This window comes from Exophiala dermatitidis (genome assembly GCF_000230625.1).
Source record: "Exophiala dermatitidis NIH/UT8656 unplaced genomic scaffold supercont1.6, whole genome shotgun sequence".
NCBI lineage: Eukaryota > Fungi > Ascomycota > Eurotiomycetes > Chaetothyriales > Herpotrichiellaceae > Exophiala > Exophiala dermatitidis.
In genome coordinates, this window is record NW_008751651.1 from 815680 (window position 1) to 840591 (window position 24912).

At 52.4% G+C, this 24912-nt stretch overlaps 10 protein-coding genes across 10 annotated transcripts in view; 4 read left to right on the forward strand and 6 right to left on the reverse strand.

The window, feature by feature from the left end:
- Positions 1-437: 437 nt before the first annotated feature.
- HMPREF1120_07123 (MFS transporter, SP family, sugar:H+ symporter) lies at positions 438-2714 on the reverse strand (the record flags this gene model as incomplete). The annotated part of the gene is made up of 6 exons (XM_009161338.1): positions 438-905; positions 1227-1485; positions 1580-1618; positions 1675-1996; positions 2090-2543; positions 2619-2714. The coding sequence occupies 6 exons, from the start codon at positions 2712-2714 to the stop codon at positions 438-440; spliced, it is 1638 nt and encodes a 545-aa protein (XP_009159586.1).
- A 1784-nt stretch (positions 2715-4498) lies between these two features.
- HMPREF1120_07124 (acetyl-CoA hydrolase) lies at positions 4499-6588 on the reverse strand (the record flags this gene model as incomplete). Its single annotated transcript, XM_009161339.1, has 7 exons — positions 4499-4744; positions 4829-5158; positions 5224-5373; positions 5429-5692; positions 5775-5858; positions 5924-6302; positions 6446-6588. 7 exons carry the CDS (start codon positions 6586-6588, stop codon positions 4499-4501), a joined length of 1596 nt encoding a protein of 531 aa, XP_009159587.1.
- Positions 6589-8483: 1895 nt separating this feature from the next.
- HMPREF1120_07125 (uncharacterized protein) lies at positions 8484-9323 on the reverse strand (the record flags this gene model as incomplete). The annotated part of the gene is made up of 1 exon (XM_009161340.1): positions 8484-9323. The coding sequence occupies one exon, from the start codon at positions 9321-9323 to the stop codon at positions 8484-8486; it is 840 nt and encodes a 279-aa protein (XP_009159588.1).
- Positions 9324-9552: 229 nt separating this feature from the next.
- HMPREF1120_07126 (vesicle transporter SEC22) lies at positions 9553-12062 on the reverse strand. Its single transcript, XM_009161341.1, has 5 exons — positions 11931-12062; positions 11829-11863; positions 11642-11751; positions 11169-11574; positions 9553-11114 (listed from the first exon to the last, which is right to left on the reverse strand). The coding sequence occupies exons 1-5, from the start codon at positions 11962-11964 to the stop codon at positions 11052-11054; spliced, it is 648 nt and encodes a 215-aa protein (XP_009159589.1). The 5' UTR covers positions 11965-12062; the 3' UTR covers positions 9553-11051.
- Positions 9744-10877, forward strand: HMPREF1120_07127 (elongator complex protein 5; the record flags this gene model as incomplete). Its single annotated transcript, XM_009161342.1, has 2 exons — positions 9744-10053; positions 10105-10877. 2 exons carry the CDS (start codon positions 9744-9746, stop codon positions 10875-10877), a joined length of 1083 nt encoding a protein of 360 aa, XP_009159590.1.
- Positions 12063-12804: 742 nt separating the features above from the next.
- On the forward strand, positions 12805-13694 carry HMPREF1120_07128 (uncharacterized protein; the record flags this gene model as incomplete). Its single annotated transcript, XM_009161343.1, has 2 exons — positions 12805-12980; positions 13148-13694. The coding sequence occupies 2 exons, from the start codon at positions 12805-12807 to the stop codon at positions 13692-13694; spliced, it is 723 nt and encodes a 240-aa protein (XP_009159591.1).
- A 2915-nt stretch (positions 13695-16609) lies between these two features.
- On the reverse strand, positions 16610-19231 carry HMPREF1120_07129 (inositol oxygenase). The gene is made up of 2 exons (XM_009161344.1): positions 17054-19231; positions 16610-16997 (listed from the first exon to the last, which is right to left on the reverse strand). The coding sequence occupies exons 1-2, from the start codon at positions 17969-17971 to the stop codon at positions 16941-16943; spliced, it is 975 nt and encodes a 324-aa protein (XP_009159592.1). The 5' UTR covers positions 17972-19231; the 3' UTR covers positions 16610-16940.
- A 777-nt stretch (positions 19232-20008) lies between these two features.
- On the forward strand, positions 20009-20976 carry HMPREF1120_07130 (glycerol dehydrogenase; the record flags this gene model as incomplete). The annotated part of the gene is made up of 2 exons (XM_009161345.1): positions 20009-20066; positions 20117-20976. The coding sequence occupies 2 exons, from the start codon at positions 20009-20011 to the stop codon at positions 20974-20976; spliced, it is 918 nt and encodes a 305-aa protein (XP_009159593.1).
- Positions 20977-22190: 1214 nt separating this feature from the next.
- HMPREF1120_07131 (myo-inositol 2-dehydrogenase) lies at positions 22191-23494 on the forward strand (the record flags this gene model as incomplete). Its single annotated transcript, XM_009161346.1, has 3 exons — positions 22191-22268; positions 22427-22711; positions 22766-23494. The coding sequence occupies 3 exons, from the start codon at positions 22191-22193 to the stop codon at positions 23492-23494; spliced, it is 1092 nt and encodes a 363-aa protein (XP_009159594.1).
- A 562-nt stretch (positions 23495-24056) lies between these two features.
- HMPREF1120_07132 (uncharacterized protein) overlaps positions 24057-24912 on the reverse strand; it is a gene marked incomplete at both ends in the record, with an annotated part of 2125 nt that continues 1269 nt past the window's right edge. The window contains one exon of the mRNA XM_009161347.1: positions 24057-24806. Coding sequence (XP_009159595.1) covers positions 24057-24806 — 750 coding nt within the window. The remainder of the gene's footprint in view (positions 24807-24912) is intronic.

Genomic DNA, 24912 nt, shown 5'->3' on the forward strand with positions numbered 1-24912 from the left:
ATGTTCGTCACGAAGTATTCGGACGCTGGTATAGGTAGGTGTAGGTGGGTGGTAGGTACTGGAGGGTATAGAAAAAATCTTTCCAACTCCGCTTTCCTCATTCCCTAGTCTCTGACTTTCTTTGCCTACCTTAGTATGCTTATGGTATTCAACAAGCATTGTCCACTAATGCTCTCTCTATAGGTACCTGTCTATATGAGCGAAGCCAGTCAGACCATACAGGGCAAGGAGAGGCGAGGCGAGGCGAGACAAGACAGGGCGCCAGCGGCATTCTGTATAGAACCCCCACCCGCTGCCCAGCAAGCAAGCAGTAGGCCGTCTTTGTCCGTTGATTCAAATCAAACCAATCTTGCTCCCTCCTTTCTGCCTGGTTGTCTTCAGAAAGACCAGACCAAATCGTGTCTGACTCTGACCCTTCAATTCATAGTAGTTGGAACTCACTTCTCCAAATACTCGACATTGCCACCATTGTTGTTGTTGGTAGCTGCTGCCTTGTCGTCCTCACCGGCCACGTGCACCTCGATCTGTCTCTCGCCAACGCCAGGCCCAAGTTTCTCCTCATTCACACGTCTGGCGAACTCCTGGTCCATCTCGGCCCAGACCTCGGGCCGCTGGAGCTGCGTGGCGAACTTGTCACGATGGACAAAGATGTTGCGGTGCTCTTCAAAGTAGCGGTCGATATCCTCGAGGGTCCGGTTAGCCGTCTCCGGGTAGAAGAAGTAGGTGATTGGCACAAAGGATGCACATATCACGGCCCAGATGATCCAGAACCGGTACCCGAGGTTCGAGATGCCGGGCGGTGTCACCTGTGCCACCATGTAGTTCATGATCCAGTTGGTGGCCATGGCCAGACTGGCTCCCTTGCCTCGAAACGAGATGTGGTTGATTTCCGTCGGATATAGCCACTGTGAGAGAAGAGTAAAGCCGTAAGCAACTGTTTTGTACAATAACAACAGCTGAATGAAAGGGATTTGACCCGATTGCCTTGCCACCTGACATCGCCTTTCGAGCTCATTGCGGTAACACTCTCTCGGGGACCATCTTGATGGTTCTAGTGTATTGAAAGATGCATTGAAGTGAACGGTGCAGCGAAGTAAGTGGTGGAGTGGACAAGGCTGAAGTTATAGTGGGTCCAACATCCACAAGCATCAGAGAACATAGGTAGAGCCACTTCGAACGCCAAAAGAGCACGACAACATATACGAGAAATCACCATCAAGACTTACCGGGACACCGAGGACGCCGAGCCCGAAGCTAGCAAAGAAAACAAAAAAGAAGGTCGTAGCAAGAGCACCCATCTTGTAGTCGTTGGCCTTGCCAGTTTCAGAAAGACCGAGAGCAATACTGATGACGGTCCAGCAGGTAGAACACGCAGCGGCCGAACAAATCATCACTCGTCGCCGACCATATCGCTCAATCACGAAATATGCGAGGAAACTGAAGATGAGGTAGTCCACCGACCCGGCGGCAGCGAGGATGCGAGCTCTATCAGCTCAAGTCAGTTCATCCAGCCAACATAATCATGGGACGACCTTAATCGATGGTTCCCAGAGTCAAAACGCTTTCTTTCACCACTTACATAAGTTCGCTCAAATTGATGGCATGAATGAAGATATAACTGAGGCCATGTGAGTCTTCTCGGGTCATTCCATCATCAAGGTAAAAAGTGCTCACGTTTGGAAATATGAGGTCACATTGATCCCACTGATCTGGTTCATTGCTTGCATCCAAGCACCCAGTATCATTCTTCGAAGAACACCAGATGGTCCACGACCGGTCAGAAGCTGCCACCAAGAGTACGTGTTCGCATGTTCGCGGTCAAGAACGTCTTTGATGATGTTGAACTGGGTCCGAACAGACGGGGAGTCCGGGGTCGCGCCATTTCCCTCCAGGGCTGCCAAAACTTCAAGAGCCTCTTCATATCTACCTTTTCGGATGAGGAGACGGGGCGAGTCAGGTAAGAACGGGCACATCATCCAGACGAGTGCGGTGAAGACTATTCAGCGGAGTCAGCGCTGTAAACGATCCAACTATCGATGCAGCACAAGGGCGCGTGAAGGAAATGGTTTCATGGAGGACGACAACTCACAGGCTTGGAATGCCAACGGGAACCGCCAGGCCACACTTCCTGGTGCAAAGGAGAATCCCAATGTCAGCCAATTCGAAATGCAGAAGCCTGTGATGCAGTTGGCCATCTGAATGATGACCAGTTTCCCACGGCTTCGCATTTTACTGGTCTCAGACTGCCAGACACCCGCCGTGGCTGTATTCATGCCAGTTCCCAGGCCAGCAACGACTCGGCCTGCCATCATCTGGCCCATGGACCAGCACGCCGTCTGGATGACGGCGCCAATTGCAATCACGGAGGACCCCAGTAACAACGTGCGTGGGCGACCAAGTTTGTCTCCGGTGTAAAGGGTGGACATCGCGCCGGCAAAGCACCCCAGATTATAAACGCTAGTCATTGTTCCTTGGTCTTTCGCGGAGGGATTCCCCATCTGATCTAGAAAGTTCTTGCCGACCAGGACATTTCCAAAAACACCCTATTGAAGAATAGGTATATTAGCTATTCATTGTTCATTTGGTGGCCGCCCCATCCATGGGATAGGTGGACGGACCTGGTCATAACCGTAAAAGACCAACACCGTCGATGCTGCCAGAGAGATCCAGACAGTCAAGGCACTGCCTGAGCCTCCGAGATACTTCCGTGCCATGTTGATAGAATGGCCTGAAGGGAGTTTGTCGTAGGACAATGCCGCAAACCGGTGGAGAGAGAGACAGGTGCAAAGATGTCTGCGGCACTCCTTTAAGACAGAGAGTCCGTCTTATATAGTCACCAGCTCTGATCTTTTATAGAATGACGGAGAACAGGATGGCGCACTATTTCACACCTGTCTGCTGGCGCGAGCTGATCCACCGAGAGGCCGGTCGCATTTGGTGCGTCGGACAAGCAACCGGCGACGAAGCCGTACGCATGGGAGGCGGGTAAACAGTCTCTAACAACCACAACTAATCAGATGCTGCAGGAGGACGATGGCTTCCTTCGGGATACTGAAATGGGCAGAGTATAACCGCGTATGGTGGATCCTGTCGAGATCTCCACTGGACTCCTCCAAAGTCCACTCCCCACGGGGGTTGAGCCACGGGGGTGAGGGCTTCCAAGGGCTTCGTGTGGGGCATCTAAGTTGACGCAGAATGCTTGGTAAAGGCCAATAGCCGGGCATGGCAATGCTCTGTCAAGCGTTGGCTTGTGGATGGATGGTGATGCCACCTGTTTACCTCGATTCGAGTTGTGTTGAGTAGAGCTATCGAGGGAGACTCTGGGGAAGTGTGAGTTTTACTGCTGTTAGTGCACCAGGAAACCAACAGATTGTTGTCTTTGTTCTCCGTGGAGCCGAACTTCTCATGGCATTCTGACGGTCTTCAAACATACTGCCTCTTGAGATTTGGAACGGGAACATTTTGAGGACCGCATTTCTGCGGAAGCACCAGCCTTACACGCCCTGGAACTCACACCCGACGTCTGCTAGTGACTGAAAATCGACAGGCTTTGCTGATAACTGCAGCCAGCAAAGCACAAGGGGCTCCTTTCCACAACACCACTCGTTTTCGCCGTGTTGGGATTCTTAGTACGCAACGTGACAGAGCCGTCGGGAACGTCATCGCGAGAAACCATCACTTTGGCTTTGCTCGTCAGGAAGTCCCAAAGGAGCAGTTCCGGCGGAGAAATTGGCCTTGTAGTGGGTAATTACCGTTGACCGTGTACCACAAAATATTGACCGGCTTGTATAGTGGGTGCCGGCTTGGACTTGGAGTAACCAGGATTGGCTACATCAGAGCACGTCAGATAACAATCCGGAGGATCTTCATGACCAAGACTCTCCATGGTTGGGGCGATGGACTCGCAACGCTGAATACCCCAACATTGTGGGACGCGGAGGCGGAGAAGGAGAAGAGAAAAGGAGGAGACCGCCTTCAGCAAGGTCCCATTGCCGCCGGCTCAAAGGATACGGGCCCATAACCGAGGATGTCCTTTTGAAGGTGGATTCATTTTCTTTATCTGGGGAGCGGAAATGGATCCGGTACTCGGAGTTCTGAGTTACCCTTCTAGTATGGGGCTGGTAGTTGCAATCCGAAGGTGAGACGTGGTGGTAGAGTATATAAAATAAAGAGACTTTGTCTCACCTCGAGTTTGAGCTGGCGTCAAAAGAACGTTCTGGTCTCGGCAATTCCTTCCCAGCTTATGGCACTGCCTGTTAGCCACCTACGTACCTCACCAGGCAGCCTGAGGTATCTAGGTAGGTGTGTAGCATACTGAATTACTGGAACTGCCTGGTACGTAGGTAGTGGTATTATCCCGCGGCTGCAACAGAGCCCGTGACCAGGTCTCTATCGGAAATCATGTTACCCGGTGAGTTTATTGTTGAATTACTTCGAGTGAACGACAGAGAACATCCTGTGTGCGTGTATAAGTTACAGAAGACAGGCAAATCTACCGCTACCACAGCTTTTGATCTTTGCTCCAGCCCTTGATCTTCATGGTGCCATTCTCGGCCAGGTTCTTGTGCATGTCGAAGGCCTGGAACAACAGATGAGGCTCGTGGCCCATGCCCTTCTTCAAGCACTCGTACTCGGCGATGTCGAAGTACTCCTGGAGGATGGGTCTGTACTCCGGATGGGCGCACTTTTTGATGATTTCTCGAGCCCTCTCGCGGGGGCACATGCCTCGAACATCAGCCAGACCCTGTGAATTGTCAGTCCATGTCCGCGTTCGTTCCTAGCTAAGCCAGCGACTAAAGGGCCAAGGGCTACGGGGAAAAGCACTTACATTCTCAGTCACCACCACGTCCAGATCGTGCTCGGTCTGGTCGATGTGGGTACACATGGGCACAATGCAGCTCACACCCGTCGGGTCGGTCTTGGTCGGCCGCGTGCTGGGGGTGTGCATAATCGAGTATTTGGCAGAACGGAGGAAATCCGCCGATCCTCCCAAGCCGTTTAGCATGCGTGAGCCCATGACACAGGTGCTGTTGGCGTGGGCGTATATGTCGACTTCAACTGGCGTGTTCATACCAATCACACCGAGACGGCGGATGATTTCGGGCGAGTTCGACACTTGTTGAGATCGCAGCAGCAGCTTGGAGTGGTAGTTCTCCCACTGAAAAAGAGACAAGGAGTCAGCATGGAACGGCCAAAACGTGTCTCAGGAGCAGTGAAACTTACGCCGTCGTAAAACCGCTGGAACCCACCGGGCGAGAACCTGATGGACGTGGCCGTGGCAAAGTCCAAGTTGCCGCTGTCGAACAGGTCCAAGAAGGAGTCTTGCAGCACTTCGGTCCACACCTTCAGGTTCTTGAAGTCGGCTCCGCCTTTCTGTTTTACACGGTCAGTCAAACCAGATCTTTCTGAAGGCTGCTGGAGTACTCACAGCCAGACCACCGATCACAGCATTAGCAATGTTTCCGATGCCGGATTGGATGGGCAGAAGGTTCTTGGGCAGACGGTTGTGTTTGACCTCGTGTTGCAGGAACTCGATCAGGTTCTCAGCAATGGCTTGCGAGGTCGCGTCCTCGGGAGCATTCTCGGTCGTCTGGTCAGGATAGTCGGACTCGACCAGGGCCACAACACGCTCCGGGTCGACGGGGATATGCGGCGTTCCAATGCGGTCTTCGGGTGCCATGATCAAGTAGGGCTGTTGAATCGAGAGTCAGCAACTGGTCCTGATAGTGTCTACGGTGCAAGGATGGCTGGTCAAAATCACCCAGATAACTCACTTTTCGTCGAGGTGGTAGTTCCGTCATGGTGATATCGTGTAGACCTTCGAAGCTGGGAGTGGCGGTGTTAAGCTCGATAATGATCTAAAGAGACAAAGAAACACAACATCAGTCCCGTTGTTGCTGAATCAATTCCGGTTTAGACAGACCTTGTCAGCCATCTGGATGATTTCCGGCGATGCTCCCACACTAGCACCAGGGATGATGCCGCCGTCCTCGGTGATGGCGGAGGCTTCGACGATGGCCACGTCGAGGCGGTTGTTGGCCTTGTTCTTGGTGTACCAGCCGTACATCAGGTCGACGGGGAACATGCTGAGATGTTTGTCGAAAAACTTGATGTTGCCGTTGTTGATGCCCTTGGCAATCTCCTTGCCGACCTGATGCGGCGCCCGGCGCTCGATCATGTTCAGCCGAGCCCATCGGTTCTCTGTTTCGGCCCCCGACGACGCTCCCACGAACAGATTGTACTTGAGCTTCCCTTGCAGCCCGTTCCGCTCAACATGGTCGGCCAGGGCAGTTGGGACTTTCCTGGGGGTGATTGATTAGTCAACGTTCAACGAACGCCCCGATTTTGTTCGTTCCGGCCAGCCAGCCATCTGGCATTGATAAGAGCACAGCAGCGGAAGGCAGAGACAGTCGAAGGAAGCATTTATTGCACTGCTAGTACTTACTTGGGATATCCTACACCCGTGAAACCCGACCAGCCGATGTATGAGCCGTTAGGGAAGAGGTCGATGAGGTCCTCTGCCTTGGCCAGCTTGTTGAGGTAGCTGGGCCGTCGGCACCGGCTCTTGAGCAACGCTGAAGCGGCCATTATGAATTGAGTGTTGTCGAAGCTCAAGACTCAGTCAAGAGGAGACGAGGCGGGCAGCGGAAGGCTGGCTATCGAATATCAGGCTCAGGTAACTAGCTAGCTACCTTAAGCTGTCGAAAAAGCGACACTCAAGGCACTGCAGCAGCCCGGAGCTCAAGAAACGTCGTATCAAAAGAGACAGAAAACCGGGATCCAGAATCCACCATGTGAAGATGGTGAAGGGTGATCCACTCTGGATTGTTTTGTCCCCTTATTTATTTATTTGTAATAAAGCCGATTAAACGGATGGCGAGGACTGCAGTAGTTGGTTGAGGTCTCTCCTTTCGAATTGATTGATTGATTGACGACACACACGCAAAACACGCCCACACCCAAGACCACGAAACATGATGTTGCGCCGCGTCCTTCCAGACTCCGGGAAGCTCTGACCGACCCTAGAAACCCACGCATGGGTTGTGAGCTGTCGTTATTGGCTGCGAAACGCCTCCCAGGCCCCTCACCGGACAAGTCGGGAGGAGACAAGCTACAGCTCCAGAACCCTCGAATCAACGCCTCAAAGCATAATCAGCGCCCGGAGTGGGATCTCGATGTCGCTTAGAAGTGCAACAAGGGAGCGGCGTTTAGTGAGTAGTTCAGGTCGAGCTGACCAGTGATCGTCCTGCTACACCCCCTTGGTCTCGACGCCGTACCCCCTGGGGACCCGTTAGCAGCAACTGGAGATACTACTAGTACCGTATCAAAGTCTGGCTCCAGCCCTGCAGACCTGGGAGCCCCGAGTCATCTCCGGACCCCCGGCCAGTTTTACACAGTGAAATAATATCACGTTGCCCAATTTGAATTCGAATTTACGGAGGTGGATGTTTCTTGTCGCCTTGGAAAATTTCGCCTCAACAAGGCTCCACGCCCCGGCGTTTTCTCGACGTTTTCTTCCATACGGAGACCCCGGCCTGTCGTTGATCGAATCGACTCGCCTGAATCCGGAGCAGATCCCGCAAACGTGATCACCGATGCGGGCGTACAAGCAGTCCATCATCTGATGAAAGTATGGTTTGTCGGATGCTCACAGGAAGATTGTGCCAGTAGTATAGCCAATTATGCGCAAACCTGACACCAAGCTGTGCAAACCATTGAGCTGTGCATGCTTGCGGTCGAAAAATGAAGCACGCCTTCAACCTCGAACTGTCGCGGACGACCAGTCAATGCAGCCCGGCTTTGGTGAGATTAGGCCACGGCCATTGGAGGTCGGCCACGGTCGAGGGTCGTGTCTTGTTAACAAAGGTTATGGTTAAGGAGCCACCAATTCTCTGTTCACAACTGGCGTATCCGCCTATGTTACGATAGGGTGGCATGGAGCTCCTCCGTTGCCAGAACTTGGAGAGAAGTGTTGTGGTAGCTGATTTCGCGTCTCAGCATCTCCGCCGAGCGGCCAAAGAGCCCTTGTTACCGCAACCGGTGCTTGTATGCAGTGTGTAGCGTGTATTCGTCGTACACTCGGAGGCGTGAGAATTCTTCGATTAACTATCCCACCCGACTCCAGGATCAGTACTGACGTTAACATCGTACCGATTGCCTTCAAAACGCCTGCGTGTCTCGAGGAGATGGATGGATTCCCTAGGAACCTTGACTCTGCGCCACAATGACACTCGGGGATTGACTGTCTGCCGGACTTCCGGTGATTGCACACTGTTCGCAACCGCGTCCCAGAAGTATACGATCCGTGCGTGTAACAGTCTCGCGAGACCGGCGCACAAGTTGTAGTGATGCGAGAGAGTTTGCACGCTCATAGCTTGGACTCGGCCGGCCAACCAATGGCTTGCGAAATAGCCCATTTGGCAAGGACCCCAGAAACAGGTTCTAGAGAAGGAGCCTCAAGAGGATCATGCAACAGATGCACTTCAATCCAAGGACAAAGGTGCGGTCTTCCACTTCTCGGCCTCGGCCTCTGCGAAGTTAACCAGACTTCCATAAGCAAGCAGGAGAAAGCCCAGATCCTCCCTGTCGACATCGAAAACCTCCCACCAATTTTGCTCGACGAGCTTGACACCTGTTTCCCTTGCGGCCAAGTAAATGGCGCCCACAGCAAGAGCATTGGGTTGATGAGTGAGGTACAGCAACTGTGGAGAGAGCAGACCCGCATTGAGATGTTCAAAAACCCTCCTCGCCAACTTCGTCGATGACACGCCCAGCGCTTGTATATACGTCAGGGCCAGACTGTAAGGCAAAGCCACACGGGTGTCGAACCCCACGCCCACAAGTATCACACTTTCGCAAACAAACAATCTCTGCCGTTCTCTTTCATATGTTCCTTCCGTAACGAAGTAGTCCATCGGATCGGCTTCAGTAGGCGCATCACCATGTGGATTGATGAACAGCAGAGGCGACGCTTTCGACGAGGTCAAGTAGGCGTATACATTGACCACGGAGCGCGGGGAGACCGGCGTGGCCGAGAGCTTTGCGGCAAGATAGATCGCTGCCGCCGAGAAGGTCTTGGGACTGAACCCTTCGCGGTCGTCCGGTCGGCTTGATACCCAGAACCGCTGGAGAAGGACTATGGCTTGCGCAATAATTTCCTGCGACAACCGCAAAAGGATGCCAGCGGCCGATGTCAGTGCCGCTTGGGCAAAGCGGATGGATTGGCCATGTTCGTCTTCGGCGTGCTTCAGGTTGACGAGTTGGCTCGAGGTAGCCAGCGGGTTCGTGATGTGCTCGATGGCAGTACTAGTAACTGGCGCCATCCTCCCAGTAGAAAACTAGGCCAGCCTACATATCCCCAGACTGATTGAGGTCTACTGTATTAGACTCAATACCTGGATTGGCGTTCCCGAGCGTGGACATCTCGCGACCTATCAACTACGGTGGAGCATGGCGACCCGAATGCAGAAAATGGAGACCACGACGACACATTCTGCAACGATGTCGAGACACGGCATCAGAGATCGATGAGACAGGAAACAAATGCCCAAACAGGTACAAGCATTAATGAAAAAATAGGCCTGCGATTTCAAGAGCCGTGTGGGCACAGGAAAATCCAGGTCGAAAGGCTGCGCTCTTCGTTAGGCTAGGTTTACAGCCAACGAGGCTGAACAGAGGGAAACAACCAGCCATATCGGGTGCTGTACATTTTCCCCCAATATCATTGAGACACGCCGGCAGGGATGGCACACGCCAACCTGGCGCATCGGCGCACACACAACCTCCTCCTGATCTCGAAGTTGTTGAATCAGAGGGACCATGCGTCGCCGCTGACTCTTGTACTGGACACATTGGAGCAGCCGGCAAGCCCACTGACACGAGAGTATCTGCGCCGCGCCCGGATCTCGCGATCTACCACCATCTATCTGTCCTTCGAGACGTTTGCGAAGCCGCGGAATGTCGACTTTTTCATTGAATGCTTTGGCGAGACACAGTCGCCGGAAAGGATAGCGAGGAAGGCAGCCGATGCCGTAGGGAAAAGCGGAAACAAGCGTACGTCGTAATCGAAAAAGTAACGGTCAATTTACTAATTCTCGAGCTCAGGATGTCTGATTCTGATAGATTCTTTGGCGACTCTGGTCGCAATGGCAACGGCCTCGTCTTCCAAACTGAATTTGACGGCATTTCTCTCATCTCTCCTACAGCCGCCACAGAATGCAGAGCAGCGAGGACAGCAGCCACCCCAGATCTCGGTGGTTGCAGTCTATCATGCGGACATCCCGCTACCTGCTCCCTCAACGATCTCCGCCTCTACAAATTCATACTCTCCGTCACCCTTTTCGCTGCTTTCCTACCTCGCAACCACCATCATCACAGTCCACTCCCTGTCCATCCTGCATGCAGAGAAGCTGGCACAGGCAAAGTCACATGTGGCGCCTGTGTTTGGTCTCGCCGAAGAGGTCGAGGGGGTGGTCATCGGACTCAAGCCGAAAAGTGTGCATTTGAGGGACCAGGAGCGTGGCATAGTTCTGGAATTGGAGCATCGGAGGAAAAGTGGGAGAGGTGTTCTGGAATGGTTTTTCCTGCCCACTGCCACGACGGCAAAGCAGCAGGGTGGTCCTCAAGCGGCCCGGGAAACGGTCACTTTACTGGATGACCATCCCCTGTTCCGCAAGCCAAAGGAGGACGAGACCCCTGAGCAAGTCCTGTCCGGGATGACTTTTGAACTGGGTCTGACAGATCGACAAAGACTAGAGCGGGAAGGTGTAGTGTTGCCGTATTTTGATGCCCAGAAAGCCGGCGGCGGGGAAGGCGGCAGGATCTTGTATGATATGGGCGCGGAGGATGACTTCGATGAAGAGGAAGATGAAATCTGAGCACTCCTTCTCAATCAATTCATGCCAATCTCCCATAACCGAGTCTCGCTCTGCAAGACTACATTGACCTCTGAAAGTCGGTCTGTTGGCCAAACCCAAGCGTAGTAATCCAGGTTTCTCGCTCGTCCGCAATCATACTGTTGTCACATCTTTGAACTTGCCGTAATCTACCCTTCAGAAAAAGCGCCACCACAAAAAGATGATCATAATGAGCCCAAGCCCTGCAAAGGGTCCGTACTGTTTAGACAATGTCAGTGTTGTAAATGGTCCGGAAATTGTAGCTATACGTACCTGCTTCAGCATCAATTCCCAGTTGATCCGTACGGCTGCTTTCCTGTACTTCTTGCTGTCCTCTCTTAGGCGTCCACTCATCTCGCCCATGCGTTCCAGGCTGTCTCCACGGTACAGAAGATCCTCAATATTCTTGGTCATGACTTTCGTGACATCTTTCAACTCGTCGTTTAGCTTGTCCAGATTCGCACTCGCCCGACTGTCCTGATAGGTCTTCTTTGTCCGTTGAATAAACGTGTCAAACTCGACAAAAGCGTAAGGCCGTAGCGTAGCAGACAGGTATTGCTGGGAGGGATACACAGTCGTGAACTCTTGAGCCAGGTCCGAGAGGTAGGTAAACGCCAATTTCCGAGGATAGGACCGGTCACATATGCAGAGAAAGCATATCGAGTCTTTGATGATGTAGCTGTAAGCTTTCGAGTTAGAGATCCACGTAAAGCAATATTCCAAGGAGCGTAGAGAAACCCCCTTACTGTAAGGTGTATTGGCCGGATTCAATGCTCGCTTGCTGCTCCGAGTTGCGATTCAACCGCCTGAAGATCATTTTCGCCTGGGATTTGACCTCGGCGAGCTCTGTTTCAACCTATGGCAAAGCCATCTATCAGCCCCGACTCCTTCAAGTAGAACTACCCTCGAGCCCTAAAGGAACCCGCTGCATACCTGTTCATCGTCCACTGAGGCCGCAAGCATCAGGCCTGTGAATTCCCACCTATTAGCGACCCTGTTTCCATCGTTTATGGTGCCATTTGTGCTCTCCCATACCGTCCAGCCTGGCGATTTGTGTGGATTTCACCATCTTTGTCGTTTCTATGGGGGAGCGTGTCTCACCGAGGTGTTAAATCGCACTTCATGTCCCTCCGCCTGTCAGCGAAAGTCGCACTTGGTGTCTCTGCGGCTGTCAGCGCTGTCCCAAACGGGATTAGTTCCCGGAATTATTTCTGACTGGCTATTTAGCCGCCTAGCCGCCACAAGCGCTTTCTCCTTCCTTTCTACTCTGCACCGCCACAGTCTCCAACTTCCGACACTGCCACTTCCTGCCTCTTGTTCCTGCACATTTGTCACCAGCCACACAGTCTACTCCAGTCAAACAACACAACTGCAATCAAAATGGTTAAGTAAGTCTTGCTTATGTCATCACATGTTTGTTTTGCTTTGTCATCAACACACATCCACTGCACATCAACCCCATGCTTTGATATGTTGTTGTCACCTTCACCTCACATCAAGATTATATCTTTATATGTTCTTGGGGCATGTGCTGTCTACAATGTCACACCCTTTTGATGTTGTTCACTCATGGACTCCCCCTTTGATATATATAAAACACTCTTCACTTACATTGTCAAGACCCATCAATGATCTTCAAGCATACTTCATATCAGATGGCATCATCATCCACTGATAGTGCTTTGATGTTTATGATCCTCAACCATTAACCACATGTTGCTGTCTTTACTATGTTCTCCCTTGACATCACTCACTTGTTACATGATGGTCCATACCCCTTCCTGTCCTACAATGCTGGGTGCCTCTTTGTTGTGCCTGACACCACACTCCATCCCATCTCACTGTTGCTTTGATGTGTGCGGAGGGCGACAAGACCCTATGCATGACTGTCCCTTACCGCTTTCACTTCATGTCAACATTGCCCCCATCACGTGCCCATTTGTTTATTTTGACCTTGGCGCATCCTTATGATTTGTTTCAACCGATCTATCCTTGCCCTTGGAACAATCTTCTTTTGCAACCTCTACCACCTTGCCTCCTCTCCAGCATTGTCACTACTGTGGCCTGGATTATCACCCTGGGGAAGTGATATTCAATCCTTTCTACAAATTGCAAACCTCTGAGCATCACCCCAACCTCACAATTGTTCAACATCTGTTTTCGGCTCTTATACCCAATCTATCACTTGTCACAGTTGTTTGTCACCTTCACTGGCTTATTGGATCCGACGCTAACCATGTCTATAAATTTAGCAATTCTATCCACAAGTTTTACCCATTGGTCAGGGGCAGACACTCGCAGTTGGATCGGGGGGACGAGCTGCGGTACGACCTGGCGGGTGGCCCCTGGCGGGTCCGGATCGCGTACGGCGCGTCCGGGCCAATCGCCGGGGCGCAGAGAGAATCGTTCCGGTGGGAGTACTGGGACAGGACGACGCTGGCATGGAGGTTCCTGGTTGAGGCCACGGGCCCCTCGCAAGTCGAGGCGGCTTTGTGGACTCTCCACGACCCCCAAGCCCAGTTGCCGACCCAGCGCTCCTCCTGGGACCGATTCGAGCACCTGCAAGGCGGCCGCGTGCAAGCCGCCATTCCGCTCAATGCGGTGCGTGACCGGTATGTGGCCGCCCGCGCTGGTCCCCCTGCTGCCGCTGCCGCTGTTGCTGCCCCTGTTCCTCCGCCTGCCGCTGCCGCCCCTCCTGCTGCTCCTCCGGCCCAACAACAGCAGCCACCACCACAACAACCTGCCGACCCGACTTCTTCTGCGCCTTCGGGCGACGACAATGCTGAAGACGAATCCTGAACTTCTTGCTCGGCTCTTTTCTGTTCTGGGGTGGTTTTCTCTCTCTCTGCTGGTGGTGTGGTGGTCTTCTCTCATGGTGGTTTCTTGTGGCTGGATCTTGCTTCTTGGTCGTCGGGTTGGGTTGAGGCTTTTTTCCATCTCACCTTCTCTTCGGCTGGCTTTCGGTGTGTTTTCTGTCATCGGGTTGTGGTGGACATTCTTCAAATTGGGTGGAACGGCTAGAGTCTTCTCTCGTTGGGTTGACTGCCATGGATTTTTTCGGGGTGTTTTCAAACTTTCGGCTGGCTGGATTGTTTTCTCTCTACTCTCTCCAGGAGCTTGGCCATGCATGGGTTGTGGTCTTTCTTGAACTTTCGGCTTTTGCCATTCTGCGCTTGCCTGAACTCTCTACTCTCGGGCTTCTAGGTTTACTCATTGCCTAGCTTCAGCGCTTTTTTATTCTAGATGATCGTCTGTGATGGATGGAGAATGATAGCACGGTGGTGCTGAGAATACAGATGATCATCATAACAAACACACAGCTGTTTCTTTTTCTCTCCTTTGTTTCTTTGCGGCTTGCCTTCTGATTCAACTTTCCAAGGAGTCTACTGCTAACAAGGACGAGATACAGTACAGCGGCCATTGATGGACTGACGAACTAACAAGCGATATAGGTACACAAGTATACACAAGACCAAGCCGCCAATATCAAAGCTCGTTGGGCAACATTGGCGAGACTAGAAGACGAGATATACAATACCCAACTTGAAGCAAGCAAATCAGGCACTGCAGGCAGACTCGGGATACAGCGGAAAGATCGAGGAACAATTCGAACCCCATGATGAAATTGAACCGGCGAGACAAGAGTCGCATTTCATTTCGTTCTGGATGGTCCTAACTTGACAGGACTGTATGTCTAGAGCAGTGGACGTACCTACCTGTAGGTACATACTGTGGCGTTTCACGCACTGCATCCGATGGCACTGGCACGCAGCGGACGGGATGGAATGAGCTCTGCTATGGTGTTTTGCAGTGCCAGTGGTACGACATTACATTGTACATCCCCTACGACCAACAACCCGTGAGGATGACCTCCAGGTGAAGAAAGGCTACTATGGTAAGGTATGTAACACTGCATCCTTCCTACTGTAGGTGCCAGTCGTTGGGCCTAAGGCTAGGACTCGTATCTTCCTATGCAGCTAGAGCCTAGCTGGCCGGGGAGCTCTACATCGAGTCGCTGGCACCATACATTTGAAATACCCCCTGTTCAAGATTTACCAGAGCTGTCAACCCTGCCAGTGCAGTGTCCAGTGTGACCTGTCACATTTTTTCAGGAAAAAAAGAAACAAGACAAAAACCACCCTCGACAGTGGAGTCTGATTCGATATGACCCGGTTCCCTCTATCGTTTCTAGATCAACGGATGGAAACAAACAACCCTCCACCACGGTCAATCCCCGGACCCTGGTACAGCTTGAACACTTACTATTTGATGTTCATCTGCCTTGCATAGTAAGTAAGGTTGCAATGTCTGATGAGCTTCAGGTTGGAAAACGCCATGCGCGCACTGCACCGCACCGCACCGCCCTTTTGACAAGTTCAAGTTCAAGTTCAACTTGAACCCTTGACGTTTTCAATGCGCATAAAGGACTAAGGTTGTAGCTAGGGTGCATTATGCATATGCATATGCAACGGGATATGCGGCTTATAGCACTACTGTCTGTAGTACCAGGTATGCGGTGTAACGACATGGCATGGCATGGCGTTTTGGCAAAGTTGACCTGTCACTTTTTGTCTCTCTGTCTGCCTGTCTCTCTGTCTGTCCGTCCCTCCCACCCAGGTCAAGACTCGAGACTCGAGACTCGGGACCGCGACTCGCGACTGCTCATCCAGGGTTGTCATGGCAAGCTATCTACCTTATCGATTCTATCGATCGTACACTGGCAGACTCGGAGAAGAAGGACAGGAACTCGCACAGGGAAGTGAGACGAGGCGCGAGGTCAATCAATCCCCTTCACGGTCGGGTCAGTCAGTCACCGGCAGACTGGCAGTGGCAGCCACGGCTACCTATGGATGAACAAACGCCGCGTCTTCGGTGTTCCTTCAACTTAGACGGCTTGTCTGATCAGTGGTAAGCCATCCAACTCCAGTCCAATTCGATACCGTATGCATGTGGTCAGACTCGACTGAGCCGTGGACAATAATGCAAATCAGAGCAATGGAGAAAGGGACCAGGAGGCTGATGTCCTCGAGGGAACAAGATGCGGTGAAAAAACAACCCACAACCCCATCAACCCTGATCATTCCAGACTTAACTTCAACGAAGGGTAATGTGATAGCGATACCTACTTACTGTCCATTGGCGCCTACCTTAGGGCCTTGCCTCCCCTGGCTCGCTGGTAAAGAGACACTGTATCATGGTCACCCACTGCGCTGGCACTGGCACTGGCACTTCTCCGTCCATGATGCATGCAGTGACCGAGGAGATGGATAGATAACAAAAGCGTGCTGCGCTGGGTCGAAGTGCCGAGAGTCCAAAGACGCAAGCCATGCCCCATTGCCAATGGGACGATAAAGCTATGCCTGTGCCGCATTTACCACTGGCCTTGCAAATACCGGGTAGATAGGAGATACCTCTCAGAGGCACACCTCACCTGGCCAGCTACCTACCTGCATGTACATACCTAGCTATGTGACTTGTGTGCATATGCATGGTCCTTTTGGCACGCTGCTACCGTTTCCTTGATTTGGTGTTACCACCCTGCAGTGGTCCGTGGATGAAGCCAGGGTGTAAGTCAAGGGTGTAACTGTTGGAATCTTGAGACTACGCCGCGACAGGTCTTGCAATCCATGCTGCTGGGACAGAGTCTGCGTCCACGGCTGATAGTCGGGAGACCTTTCAAAGCACGCATTGTATGATTGCACCATCGAAATAGATCTACTACAACATTCATGGTTCAATTCTACATTTGCAGTTATCGTACGGGAGGGACCGTGGGGCAGAGATCAAGACTTCGGACATAGAATATTCATTCGCTTAGACATGGACCACCCACCCACTGGGCTGGGATTAGATCTTGCTCCGCATACAAAAACAGGTCATTCATTATATTGTCCTCTCTTGACAAAATGCGAAAACATTTGTTATCCTCTTGGAAACCTTCCAAAAACCCAACCAAAGAAATCTTTCATCGCTCATATAAGGAAAAACACGCCCATTTCATGTCCCACTATTCGGCCATCTCGACCAGCGTGGCTCAAACCAAGCCTACCACTTGATGACCTTTTGTGGGAAGTACTCGTCGATCAGCTCCATGTAGTAAGGCTGTGATAAGAGTTAGCATCGGTTTGAAGAGACTCAATTGGGGAAATAATGCATACCTTGAGCTTTTCGACGACCGGCTTCTCGTCGCTCTTGCTGTACAAGTCGTAAGGGTTGAACTTCTTGACAGCCTTGAGCATCTTCTCATCCTTCTCGTTCATGAACTCCCGGTAAGCACCCTGTTGGTGCCACGGGTAGAAGCTGTGGTATCGGATCATGGCCAGAGCTTCATCCGGGAGAGTGCTCTGGTCCTTGACAACGTGGTACAGGTACTCGTCATGGCCCCAGGATAGCATGACGTTCTCCAACCCGCAGCCTGGAGAGTAGATCCCGTACTTGGTGCTGTAGATGGGGTCGTTGTAGTCGGGGTTGGCAGCAAAGGACTTGTTGCCGTAGATGATGCGGTCATCAAAGGCACAGCCAACGGGGAAAGTATCACCCACGACATCCCACTGGCCCTGGGCGTCGAAGAAGAATAGAAGCTTGCCAAGGTCGTGGATGAGTCCGGTCAGCTGCATCCAGCGAGGGCGGCCGTCACGGCGCATGGCCTCAGCAGACTGCAAAAGATGCTCGATTTGGCTCAGCTCGGTGTCGGGGTCGGACTCGTCGATGAGGGTGTTCAGACGCTCAATGGCTTCCCATACCGTCATCTCAGCACGAGTCTTGGACTTGAAGTCGTTGCGAGCCTTCAAGTTGTATGCGACAGTTTGCTTGGTGTGCTGTTCGAGGTAGAAGTTCTTGACGCGGTCGCTGGCCGTCTCGTATTGACGGAATTGGGTCTTGTCCTTTTCGGCGTCGAACTTGGATGGCCCGTCATCTTCCTCATCTGCTGCCCGCTGTTGCTTCTTCTTGACGGCCTGGTCGGCAAGAATGTCGACGTGTTCGATTTCATCGCAAAGCTCTTCGAACGCCAGCCCATCGCGATCGGTGCGGAAGGCAGTGGGGTGGGAGGGTTGCTCAAGCAGAATGCCGACCATTTTGTCTGATGATTTTCGAAAGAACGAGTGAGGAGGAAAGTCTTTTTTCAAAGGGGAGAGAAGTTAGGACACGTGCAGCCAGGAACTTATATAAAAGTAAACCGGTGATATTTAAAATATATCACGGACAGATAGTAGAGCTGCGAAATGTCTTGGGAGAATAACAACAGTGAAGGAGATTCTGTATCACAGCAGACAGGGGGTTAATATACGGCCAGATGTGCCAGCATTCATTGTTCTGCCGGATGTTGGATGGAAATGTTTGTCACTGCGAATAGCCTGCTTGCTGTTCACCTCTTACCAGGCAATTCTCCTAGACCCACAGCTTTCGAACAAATGGATCTCGAAACATGGGACACCCCACAGTCCCTGGACCCTACATGACTTGACATCCTCCCATCGTGGCACGGTTCCATGAATAGAGGGCAGCCCCGGGGAGCCGAAGATGCGAAAGTTACTGGATTGGGACGATTCGTATCGGGGGACAGAAATCTCGCTGGAGCCATGCTGGGGCGCTAAGCTGATCTTCGACACCGGGCCGCATCAGCGGCATCGTTCTGTCTGTGCGTCCAGGACTGGGTCGTGGCTATTGTTCCATTGTGTCTCCATAATTGTAGCCTCCAACCTCGTCGTTGTCCGGTCACACTGCTGGCATGGTCACGTCGACTGCCAGGCGTCGAGCAAACAGGGAAATTATGCGCCGTAGTTTGGAGGGATGGATGGTCAGCAAAGTCGGTGAGAGAAAAAGATCCTAGATGATGTCTCATTGCTACCACTTTATCTGTGGAACTCATGTTACACAGCCGTCATGCATTACGATCAGGTCGGCCCCCAGGCTTGTGACAACCCCGGGGGATGGTAATACTGCAGTAGTTCTTGACGTTGTGTAACCCGACGAGCATTTGTTTGCCATAGTTCGGAAAAACAAGGGTCTTTTCGACGGGACTGCATGGCGGGTAGCTAGACAGGGTCGGCACTGGTGTCTTTGTCTTTCCGGTCTGCGGATCATGTGCGTGGCTCAGGTCGCCTACAGTGGTTTTCGAGAAGGGGAGCATTTCGTGCGTAGAACGTTGGATCAGGGACCAGAACTCGAGATGGAGACGTCGTGCTCATACGGCAATGGAGATTCGAGTGGCGCCGGTGGGAGTTGCCATATTAGGCCAGGATGGAAGGGCTCTGGAGGAAAACTGGAGATCAAAGCGTCCAGAGCAGCGAGAGAAGGAAAAAAGAAAAGTCGAACCGGGGCGCAGGTGGAGGAGGAAGATGGAGCCAGATGGAGCCAAATTTGGTGCACGGGAGAACGATGACAGGAAAACCGTGCCACTGTGGCTGACACGCTCACAACGTTTGTGTGGCCGTCTTGCTGTCTCCTTCCACTCGCACATTTGTCGGATCCAGTAGAAACTCGCCGAATTACTTACGAAATAGAACTACAGGCATTGTTGTCAGTAATGGTAGTATACTGACCGATAGACACGCGTCTTGGATGTGTTACACGGACACAATGCAATGTACTTGCGTCTCGGAAAACTCTACTATATTTGATGAAACGCAAGTAACAAGCGATGCCAACGCGCTCAACGGTATGCTCCCCGCGAATTCTGGGCGCGTTCGGGCGTTGTTGACCCGGTAAACCACCCCGAGCACTGGCAGCCTCCTCAGTACCTAGGTAGGTATGCTTGGGCTTCGGGCGCGGGCTAAGGGGCCGCCGTTGGCAGGGGTTAGGCACGAATAACAGGCGTGGCGGGCTTCTTCAGGCTTCTCTGACACCTAAGCTCGTTCGATTGCCCCTACAACGTATGGAATAACCGGCGGCGCCCTCCCCACACTGGCCATTAATTGGTGCTCTGACCTCATGCCCCCCATACCCCTCAGCAGGTTGATTGCCATTCCTTTACAGACGCCTATGGAACTTTTTTTCTGTTCTCATTTTCTTCTGCGAAGTTCGTTATCAAGCTCCCAGTTGAGACACATACAGAAGGTTGCAAACGCTCATCGCTTCCACCAGAAAACCGTACTACACTTCTCGCTTGGACAATGACGGATATTCGCTTCAAGCTTAACACCGGTGCTACCATCCCCGCCTTGGGTTTGGGTAAGTCTCACAAGCCCCTCCAGCTGCGTGCTTTACTGACTGCTTCCTAGGAACCTGGCAGAGTCCAGAAGGCCAAGTCCGCGACGCCGTTGCACATGCCATCAAGTCGGGCTACCGGCACATCGACTGTGCCTATGTCTATGGAAACGAGAAAGAAGTTGGGGAGGGCATCAAGAAAGGCCTGGAGGAGACGGGCATTTCCCGAAGCGAGCTCTTCATCACCACCAAACTGTGGTGCACCTACCATACCCGCGTCGAACAGGCCCTCGACACAAGCTTAAACCTCCTGGGCCTCGACTACGTCGACCTGTATCTTATGCACTGGCCAGTGGCTATGAACCCGAACGGCAACCATGAAAAGTTCCCCAAGCTGCCTGACGGTTCCAGAGATTTGTTACGCGACAGATCTCACATTGACACCTACAAGGACATGCAGAAGCTGCTGGCCACAGGCAAGACAAAGGCCATTGGCGTGTGCAATTACTCCAAGAAGTTCCTCGAGGAGTTGTTGCCCCATGTCGACGTGGTCCCTGCCGTGAACCAAATCGAGAACCATCCACTGCTTCCCCAGCAGGAGATTGTCGACTTGTGCCATGAGAAGGGTATCCACGTTACCGCATACAGTCCGCTCGGCAGCACAGGGTCTCCTCTGATGCAAGATCCTCATGTTGTCAAGCTGGCCGAACAGAAAGGAGTCAGTCCCGGAAGCATCCTGCTGAGCTACCACATCGCAAGAGGGAACTCGGTGCTCGCAAAATCTGTCACTCCTTCTCGCATTGATGAGAACAAGGAAATTGTGTCTCTAGACGACAAAGACTTGGCTTCCCTCGCCGAGATCTCCCAGAAGGGCGTTAAGCGGTTTGTCTATCCGGAATTCGGATTCGACTTTGGTTTCCCGGACAAATCTTGATGCATCTTGCCTCGTTGAGGTGCCATAACTCGCTGTGCCTATGCTAGTCATTTAGATGGTAGATGGGAAGGCTTTGGAGCATTTTGTGGTCACGATGCATACGAAGCAAGCGTTAAACTTGGGAATCAGAAAAGTTCTAGACGATTGATAGGTTCGGATAGACAGCAGCCCAGGAGCCGTGAATCCAGGAGCATCATAAGACATTTTCTTTGCTCTAGTCTGGCAAGACATTTTCAGTCATAACCGTAACGATCAAAGATTTGTAAAACAGCGAGTAGTAGTCGAGTGTCACGAATGTTTAACTGACCTCAGGCTGTCCTGGCTGGGAGAGAGTATCCAGTTCCAATATCACCGACATGTGATCGACTACCTTGCCTTCTGTGATTCCGGAGCTGCGGCGGCAGTGGCTGTTGTATCGTCTGTTGAACATCCGCTGTAAACTTTCCTCTTGTAGACACGGTTTCGACCTGCATAGGCGAAGACCAGCGCCAGAACCACACACTCTGTGGGGACAGCTTCATGATCCAGACTCAACCACAGATCACTGCACCATGAATTCCTGTCTACACAATTGGCCGTGCCCGGCCCTGCTGATGATTATTTTATTACCTCGAATGCTCAACACGAGCAGTTGATCGGCGGACTCTGGGGCCCCGGCCCCGTCACAGCCTCCGCCTGTCACTCAGTACTGCATAAATCTTAAGCCGTCGGATATCCTGAGCAAAAAGGAAAACCATCCGACTTCTGGAGAAACAGCTGCACAGACACACACACAAGACGCTTGCGCGGAGCTACATGCTAGATCGCCATATCCCAAAGTTGCAGGCACAGCAATCAGTGGACATGCTGTACAACCCCCATTCACCATGTAGGGCCATCCTTGAGCAACAAATGCCAATCGTATCTCAGGAACTTGCACGGTGATGGGGGTTCTGGAATGAGAAGCGTATCCGCGTGTCGGCTCCTCCCAGACTGGCATAGACGAAGGTTGCAATCATATATATAGTAGTCTGAGGACCTGCTGTTCGATGTGAACACTTGCGGGACGGACAGCTCTTATCACCACTTTCCAGCGCGATATACCCAAGAACCCCTTCGCTCGAGCATTGGCAGGCACCTTGATTCTACTACACCTTTGCTGCTTAAATACACTTCCAGCGTACTTATCGATCGTCTAGCGGAGGAAGTCGTTGGCGCGAGCTAGATCTCTCACAATGGGTGATGCTCGAGGTAGAAATGGTGCGGGAGATGGCAAAGTGCTTAATATAGCCGTCGCTGGGTTAGGGCGCATGGTCAGTGTCATCGCTCCGACTGGATCGCAGACATCACATCACCTCACCCGGGATCGGTTGTTTTGGGGTGCAATAGTATCCGACAGCATGGCGTGCTGTCGTCTTCAGGATGATTAAAATTCTCTTGAAGAACAGAGCTGACTTCTGCATGTTCACAGGGCAAACGCCATGCATTTGTGTTGTTGAATCGTGTGTTACGGGCCAACGTAGTGGCAGTATGTAGCACTGCGAAGCACGAGACGGAGTGGGCGCGCAAGAATCCCGACTTCACCGACTTCAACGTATCAGTCTATGATAGCTATGAGGAGATGTTGAACCATCCTGGCCTGCAGGCGGTCTGGATCTCCACCAGCACAGACGTCCACGCGGACCAAACCATCAAGGCCGTCAAGAAAGGCTTGCACGTTCTGTGTGAGAAGCCGTTGAGCACCAACCTTGACGAGGTGAGTAACATGGGTCATATTCATGAAAGCAGCTAACCAACGTTCGCACAATAGGTCACTGCAGCAATCGAAGCAGCCAAATCTCGCCCGGACCTGAAAGTGATGGCCGGCTTCTCCCGGCGCTTTGACGCTTCATACCGTGATGCCTTCCAAAAAGTCAAGTCCGAATCCATCGGCGAACCCTTCTTGGTCCGCAGCAACACCTGCGATTTGCTCGACGACACCGGGTTCTTCGTCCAGTATGCAAAGCGCAATGGTGGCATCTTCGTCGACTGCACCATCCATGACATCGACCTGGCGCTGTGGTTCTTGGGTAACCCCACGCCCAAGTCGGCCTATGCCGTTGGCACGTTGAAGCACCACCCCGAGCTTGCCGAGTCCCAGGATGTGGACAACGGCGTGGGCATTGTTGAATTCCATGGCGGCAAAATCGCTTATTTCTACGCCAGCCGCACTCAATCACACGGCCATGATGTCTGCACCGAGGTCACTGGTACCCATGGCAAGGTCATGGTCAACGTTATCCCCAAGGCCAACAATGTTGTGCTGGCCGACAAGTCTGGCATGCGCCACGAGGTCCAGCCCGAGTACTGGCAGCGGTTTGAAGAAGCCTTCGTCACGGAAGCCACCGAGTTCGTCGATAGTGTGCTCCATGACAAGCCGGTCCCATTGCCGCTGGAGTCTGGATACGCTGTCATGAAGATCGGCCGGGCCTTGCAGGAGAGTCTGATCACGGGACGCTTGGTTAGATTCGACGAGCAGGGAAATCGGATCAATGAATAAGCAGTTAGATAGAATGAGAGGCGGCGAATATTTTGACCTACTAGCACCAGTGCCAATTTGCATAGACAAAGAAAGGGCATAAAGTAAAACAAGGAGTAAAGAAAGAGCTATTACGACGTGGTCATCACCTGTCATTTTCTATCACAAAGCTCAATGTCTGTGATCATGGCAAGAATACCACGCCAGTCATTTCAAGTCCCAGACGGACCTTATCAAAATGTTGTCAACAGCCCAAGACCGAGCCCTGCACTGGGTCACCTGGAATCCACATCCAACTTGAGCCATTCTTCAAGTTGCCATCGGTGAAACCAACCTCAACTTGAACGACTTCAATTTCACGTCGAACTTGAAAGTGAACCAGAGACCATCTGCACCCAATCAAAGCAAGCAAAGCACCAACCTGAATGACACGTGATAGCAATTCAACAAGCCCCTCTGATCACGTGGGCCAAGACCGCATCCTGCCCCCTGACACTGCCTGATCATTTCCAGACCCGAGTTGTCCACAAAGAAGAGTCTTGTTTCCCTGCTTATCTCGTTCATTTCTGTCGGCCGCTCCGCCTTACTGCTGGTTCTCCCTCTCCCTCTCCTTGCGGAGAGCGGCACGGATAGCCGGAGTGGTGCGATACACGTCGTCGAAGTATCGGGAGTCGGTGGATTTGATGCCCCTACTCATGCGACGCTGTGCCTGGATCTGCTTTCTGTCCGTGCCTCGGTAGACCGGATCGATGCCTTGGTTCCAGTAATAGGAGCGCAACTCGATGTTGGCAGTGACATGGTCAACTTCCGGATGCAGATCTCGGACATGTTTCCTCGCCGTGTTCTGTAAGACAAACATTTGGTAGCAGATGGGACAGCACCATGGGTCGTCAACGTCGATGAGTCGGGTCGGCTTCTTTGGTCCCTTTCTCTCTGTACCAGTCCCGCCATTGTTGGTGTTGGAGGCCACGGAAGATCGAGTTGGGGTTGGAGCTGCTGGTGAGCTAGCTGAGATGGTGGCTGTACTGGCGGGGCTGGCAGGGCTCGCAGTCAGGCTCGGAGGGAAGCTGTCTGGGGTGCCGGTGGTGCCATTGGGAACTTGAACAGGAGCATATCCGTTGACTGGCGGTGCAGCAGCTTGAGCAGGATATCCGTTGACTGGGCGTGCAGCTGCGTATCCAACAGGAACAGGATTTCCATTGTCTGGGTGTGCAGGTGCATAGCCAACAGGATCAGCATTTCCATTGACTGGGCGTGCAGAAGTGGCTGTGACAGCTTGGATGGTAGGAAGGTTGCTCGGGGTGCTGCCATTGCGAACTTGAACACGATTTCCCTTGACTGCCGGTGCAGCTGCATAGCCAACAGGAACAGCATCTCCATTGACTGGTCGTGCAGCTGCATAGCCAACAGGAACAGCATCTCCATTGACTGGTCGTGCA